This window comes from Desmodus rotundus, chromosome 5 (genome assembly GCF_022682495.2).
Source record: "Desmodus rotundus isolate HL8 chromosome 5, HLdesRot8A.1, whole genome shotgun sequence".
In the NCBI taxonomy this organism is placed as follows: Eukaryota; Metazoa; Chordata; class Mammalia; order Chiroptera; family Phyllostomidae; genus Desmodus; species Desmodus rotundus.
Window position 1 is genome coordinate 45,132,530 of NC_071391.1, and position 6,669 is coordinate 45,139,198.

A 6,669-nucleotide genomic window follows, 5' to 3' on the forward strand; every position below is an offset into this window, starting at 1 on the left:
ATTGTAATTTTGCTAACTCTCACCCCAAGCCATGTCAGAGGTTTCAACAGTGATCCCTGAGCACCCTGTGCTTCCTTCAACTGGAGTTTTCAACCCACTATGTTGTAGTTATATATAATTGTATATGAGGCTGTGAAATCCTTGAGGCTAAGGAGCAGAGACTATATTTTAGTTAACATGGGTCTGGCACATAAACGCTCATCACTCAGTCAGTGGTGTTTTAGTGGATGAGTGAATGAAGACAGTGAGAGAACGTAGCATGTGGTGGCAGCAGAGTGATGGACCCATCACCACTCAGGGCAGGGGAGTCAATCTCCAGCATCATTTGCTGCTATAGTACTCCCTACAACTTTTTCCCTCTTAAGTAGAAGACTCTAGTCTTTTCCAGGAGGAGATAAAAGGTTCTGTGCTCTGTGTCCTGCTCCTTGATCTTCTCTTTTCTGTTCCCTGTGTTGGTTGCGTACACCTTTTTTAGAGCACTTACCTGCTTCTATTGAAATTACCCTTTGTACTGATCTCCTATTCTAGTTCCTCAAGGACAGCAAGGATTCCTGATTCACAACAAATGCCTTCATTACCTGGTTAAGGAAATGGCCCAGAGGTGGCTTCCAAAACATTACTTTAATAAACCTGTTTATGAATCATAATCCCAAATAAATAGCCTGAAGTTTATTTATTCACTTATTTAACAATTACCTACTAAGTTTACACCACATTTCAAGCAATTGTAGCTGCAGGTACAGCCTTTCACATCTATGGTGCAAATGGGCATCGCTTGCTCCAAAAAGGCTCCTTCAAGAATAGCCTTTCTCTGGTCATCCACTGTTGCCTGAAATTATAACATTAGCAACTCTAGACTTTAGTTATACATCACTCTCTTCTACCTCGCCTTTTAAAATTCAGTGTGCCTGGGGTAGGGACTCCCTCATTCCAGTTATCCCAAAGGGGACACTCAGGCAGGCACTTTGCTCAATATCAGGGGGACTGTCAAAAAAAACTGGGGAATGAGTAAGTTGAAAGCAGGATTTAGAGGCCAATATTTGGAAACATAAATATTGACTTAAGATGTTTCTGCAGATCTCTCTTCAAGATCCTGATATCAATTCTATTGGGTATATATCCAGAAGTAAGATTGATTAATCATTAATGCAGTTCTATTCTTAATTTTCTGAGGAACCTCCATACTATTTTCCACAGTGGCTACAGCAGTTTACATCACTACCGAGAGTGCACAAGGGTTCCAATTTTCCCACTGTGCAGAAAAAAAATAAGCAAAGTCTCCTTTGTGACCTGTGGCCTAGACATCCCTGGGGATGCAGCAACACACTAAGGCATCCAGCCAGGGGTATAAGGGTAACATCTTAGTTGCAGAGTTTTCCTGGATTCGTTCAGGATATGAAGAGATAGAGAAGGTTGTGACCACGAGCAGAGTGAGTGACTTGGGTCCCAGACAATTCCATCTACACTTCTTAGAAGGATGAGGGCCTAGTTGGTGAGTCTGATATCCCCTCTCTATCAGCTGCTACCAGGTAGGGGAGCTAATGGGGTGGACAATGAGCAGATGTCAAAAGCAGGGAGAAAAGTAAGGAAGCTACATCCATAGATAGCAGGTCTATGACCTTAAAGAAGGGGTAGGAAGTTAAGGGGGCTGCTTTCCTGAAGCACAGAGGTTTCCCAAATCAGATAACTATTCAGAAAGCCAGACTCTGTGTCCAGGCAGATTACTACCCTTTTGTTCCTCTAAGTAGGGTCATAGTACAAAGGCACGTTAAGATCCCATCCCAGATAGCATCCTGCCAGTGACCTGAATGCTTGGTGTCTAAACCATCCAAGATTGTCTTCACATTCTTTTAATTGTGAGAAGGGTTCTTTTAGAAAAGCATTTGGCTTACATGTATATTAAAAATGATTACCACCATAGCATTTGATAACACCTCCACCACATCGCATAATTACCATTTATTTTTCATGGGAAAAAAAGAAAAGAAAGAAAGTGCTTGGCTTTGGGGTAAAGAAAGCAGGGTGGATTCCGCCTTTTGTTTCTGGGCAACTCGACCTTCCCAGACATACCCAGTCACAAGTTCACAGAATCCTGGAATGCTAAAATGTAAATGATTTAATCCCTCAGGGGAGAGCTACAATTTTTAAATATCTTTGACCCTTTTGTGTCCTGGAGATAATAATAGAAGACCAAACCTAATCTGATTTCCAGGTTTAAGTGACTGCTTTTGGACTTCATGGGAATCAGAAAACATGGCAATCCAACTGTTGTACTAAAATGGGCATTTTAGTAAATACGCACACACAAACTGTCCTTTCACCACACAGAACACCTTCCCAACGTCAGACCTTTCACAACACTGTCGGAGTCATAACACAAAACTGGAAAAAGCATTATCCAGATACAAGGAAGAAAGTGGCTTGATCCTGGAAGAGTTGCCCCTAACTTTTGGAAATCTGTCTTAAATGGTACCCTATGATTTTACCCTTGCATTTTACCCTCGTGAGCTCTAAGGTTCTTATAATATTCAGCTTAATGCAGCACTGGGATCCTTCCACCACAGCCAAGAGCAACGGGTCACACAAACAGCCAGAGGTGCATAGGACCTACATACCAACTAGGGGACCAAGATTAAGTTCTAACGTAAGGGATCGAGGGCTTGTTAATTATTCAACAATAGATAAATCAATGCAGGATAAAATAAAAAGAATTGTGACATTCATCCCAGGTAAAAATTAATCCTTAAATTCCTGCAAGTTATCTGGACAGGCCAGAATTCACCCTCTATTCTGACTTAAACTACCAGTGACAAGGAACATTTCTTGGACTGATTCTATGAAAACCCAAATAAGACTGGATAAAAAATAAATTTCAATTGTATGAATCAGAAAGAGCCACTGGCCTTTACTATGTACAAAACTATAGAGTATAAACTGTGAACAAATATATGCACCCGGGAGGTGCTGTATTACGGGATGGGGTGGAAAGGAATTAGATTAAAAATTAAGGAGTTTTCATTCAATTACTCATCTTCTTGTTCATTCATTGATTGTACCTGAAAAAAACAAACAGAGGACAGAAATTCTGAAATCATCACAATCAGAACAATAAATTTGAAGGAGGTTTCTTATGAAATGTGATTTGGATTAGTAAAGTGAAAAGTAAGAATGAGGAGATGATTAGAACAATGAATGGCTCTGTAAGAAGAACCCAAAAGTTCATGATGAGGGGTAAACAGAAGATTTTTTGGAAAAATAGGAAGAGGTTTAATTTGCAGGGCCCTAAACCACATCACCATGGAACATCAGAAGAAAACAGTCCCTTCCAGATAATCCCATCCAAACAGCCCCGCAGTCGCAAATCTCCAGCATCTAGCACTGCCCATCGGCCAATACAGGCAGTGTAAGACTGTTCAAAGTGTTTAAGCTAAATAGGCCTGAATTTGAATTTTGAATTTTCAAACAAACAAAATAGTGCAAAATCTAGTATCTGGAACATAAAAGATATTTAATGATTGAAAATTAGTAAATTTAGTTGCCCAGCATCAAACACTAAAATTAGAACAGACCCCACTGAACACTAAAGGAGTCTAAATTTATATCTTTAATACATGTTTTCAGTTGGTATCTATAGAAATTCTAACTTTGGGTCCTCGGGCCTTGTAGCTGTGGCCTACCCAGCTAGAGCAGATGTCAGGGCTGAGTGATTTACTGAGGGCCACATGCAAGGGCAAATCAAGGCCTCAAGATGGGTGTGCTAAGGGGCTGAACAGAATGTTCAGCTGGTATTCTAAAGTCTGTGGGGAATGTTAAGTGAATGGAGTGAGAGGATGATTCCCAAAAAGCAATGTGTAGCCTGTTACACTGGCATCCAACAACCCTGACTGATGTTCTCTGGGCAAGGCATAGTTGGACCCCATATATTTAAGTGTCCTCAGTGACCTGGTGAGAATCAACTGTCTCTTCATTTACCAAAACCTTCCTAGTATTGATTTTCATTTTCAGCCTGGGACTTTATCATTACTGGGACTTACCTAAAAGAGAACGTCCTAGGATGTGTACTCAAACCCCTCAAACACAAAAAGATCTGAAGTTCTAATAACTGGTCCAGGGTAAAGCTGCTCTCTTCCTGAGGTGGGCTTAAGAATTTCTCTCCTTTCACAGTAGCTGAAATATTTCCCTTCTCTGTCTGTCAGCAAGGTAATTATGAGACAATTATACAAAAGAACTTAGAAATGCTGCAAAATGCTGTATCAGTGGAATAATAAAGACCAGGACAAAGACGATGAAGACAATGATGATGATGAAGATGATAGTGATGATTATCATTTAGAGAATGCTTTACATATTAAAGTGTATTAACAAACATCATTTAATGAGGAGCCTGGAAAGAGTATAGAACTTATATTTAGAAACAACTAAATTCTAAATCCATTTCAGTCATTTATTTTCTGGTAATCATAAAGAAATTAAACTATCCCCTACATTCTGCCTTTGTCTTGAGAACTTATTAGCTAGTGTATGTGCATTCCTAGAACTATTAATAACACAAAGTAAGAATTGAGAAATAAGAAATAATTAATTTAAAAGCCTATACAGCATAAATAAATGTTTCCTAATGACAGGTGTCCTGTCAGTGTCTTTTGTCTGCCCCAGTTGAAGAGGTCACATCCTTCTGGAGACCTTTTCTGCCTTTCAAGGATGCTCCCTTCCCAGTCCTATGTCAACATCTCCTTTTTTCAGCCACCTGCTTTCCTGATGACTGGCATCCCAGGGCTAGAGGCCATTCATGGCTGGATCTCCATTCCTTTCTCCTGCCTGTACACTGTGGCCCTCACTGGAAACTTCCTCATCCTCCTGGCTGTGAGGAGGACTCCCAGCCTGCACCAGCCCATGTACTACTTCTTATCCATGCTGGCCCTCACCGATGTGGGCCTCACCTTGTCCACACTGCCCACCACCCTGGCTGTGCTCTGGTTTGACTATTGTCTCATCACCTTCAATGCCTGCCTGGCCCAACTGTTCTTCCTCCACTCCTTCTCTGTGGTGGAGTCCTCGGTACTCCTGGCCATGTCATTTGACCGCTTTGTGGCCATCTCCAAGCCCCTGCGCTATGCAGCTGTCCTCACCAATACTGTCATCACCAGGATTGGACTGGCCATTGTGGCCCGTGCTACACTATCTCTCTTCCCATTGCCATTCCTGCTTAAACGTTTGAACTTCTGCCCTGACAAGATCATCTTGTCACATTCATTCTGTTTCCATCCTGATGTAATGAGAAAAGCTTGTGCTGATATCACCATAAACATCCTCTATGGACTCTCTGTGGTTGTGTCCACCGGAGGCATAGACTCCCTGCTCATTGTCCTGTCCTACTCTCTCATCCTGCACACAGTCCTGGGGCTGGCCTCTCCCCAGGAGCGCATCCGGGCCCTCAACACATGTGTCTCCCACATCTTAGCAGTCTTTGTCTTCTTCATCCCAGGCATTACCATGTCCATGATTCATCGTTTTGGGAGGCACCTGTCCCCCACTGTATATGCCCTGGTTGCCTATGTGTACCTGGTGGTGCCCCCTGTGCTCAACCCCATCATCTACAGTGTGAAATCCAAGCCCATCAGGGAAGCCATGCTCAGAGTACTAAGGGGGAAGGGCCAAGGCTGATGAAACTATGAAATATAACAGGGCCTACGTCCCATAAAAAAAGACTTGCTGTAGGCTCACAGAAACCTGCTACCTTCAGCAAGCACAGAAAATTCTTAATCTATATCAACAGTGGAGAGATCATCTGGCTTATTCCTGTTACAAATTTATGTTCCTCATTTGCTTTGTACTGGAAGCAGTGCTGAGGAATAAAGACTGAGAAATATATAAAACATGGTCCTTTCGAGAAACACAATTTTGTGCCAGGATAAAGGCACATATATACACAACTAGAATATAAACTGGTAAATATCATAATAAAGTTATTTGCAAGAGATCACTAGCGACTGCAAATTGATAGTTGCCAGAACTTGCTTAGAAAAATTGGAAAAACCTCTATAAGGAAGAGGATCCTTTTTATTTCATCTTTTTTAAAAAATGCAGGGGGGGGGCATTTCTAGGCAACATAGAAATTGGGTAAAATAGAGAAAATTCTAGAAAAAAAAGAGCAACATAGAAAAAAGACTCCACATTTTGAAGAAGTAAAAGTGTTTGTGAAAAGATAAGCATTTCTGTACTTTTTTACATCTCTACCGCTTGTTATATCTTTGCCAGTATGACTGTGGTGGAGGGTTTGAAGAGGGAGTGGGAACGGATGAAGTATGTATACAGGACTGCACATACTGTATACTGAGTAGTTTGGCTTGTATCTAATGCATACAAATCATGTGTTAAATATTTTTACTATAAAATAAGTTAAGAGTATGACTTGCAGGTTAGAAGTATGTTGGATGTATGAACAAGACTGGAGCCTAACACACCATCAGTTTTTATCTGGTCCCAGGGTCTTCCCCAACACCGTTTACTCTGCCTACAACATTCTCATCACCTCACTTACCTACACGGCATTTCTAGCTACCTTCTCATTTGTCAAGTATAAACCTAATTTCTCAGAAAATCCTGTCTAATTAATTCTCTTGTCCACAATATACATTGGACTGTGTTTGTCTCCTGCACGCATGTAGT

The 6,669-nt window shown here is 41.2% G+C and overlaps 1 protein-coding gene across 2 annotated transcripts; it reads left to right on the plus strand.

Annotated features, from left to right (window-relative positions):
* Positions 1 to 1,438: 1,438 nt before the first annotated feature.
* On the plus strand, positions 1,439 to 6,044 carry LOC112316079 (olfactory receptor 51I2). Of its 2 annotated transcripts, XM_045182000.2 has the most exons (2): positions 1,439 to 1,492; positions 4,744 to 6,044. In XM_045182000.2, the coding sequence occupies exon 2, from the start codon at positions 4,759 to 4,761 to the stop codon at positions 5,662 to 5,664; it is 906 nt and encodes a 301-aa protein (XP_045037935.2). In that variant the 5' UTR covers positions 1,439 to 1,492; positions 4,744 to 4,758; the 3' UTR covers positions 5,665 to 6,044. The 2 variants fall into 2 exon arrangements, with proteins under 2 accessions (XP_045037935.2, XP_024428557.2); XM_024572789.3 differs by lacking the exon at positions 1,439 to 1,492 and having other exon boundaries at positions 4,702 to 6,044.
* The last annotated feature ends 625 nt before the right edge of the window (positions 6,045 to 6,669 follow it).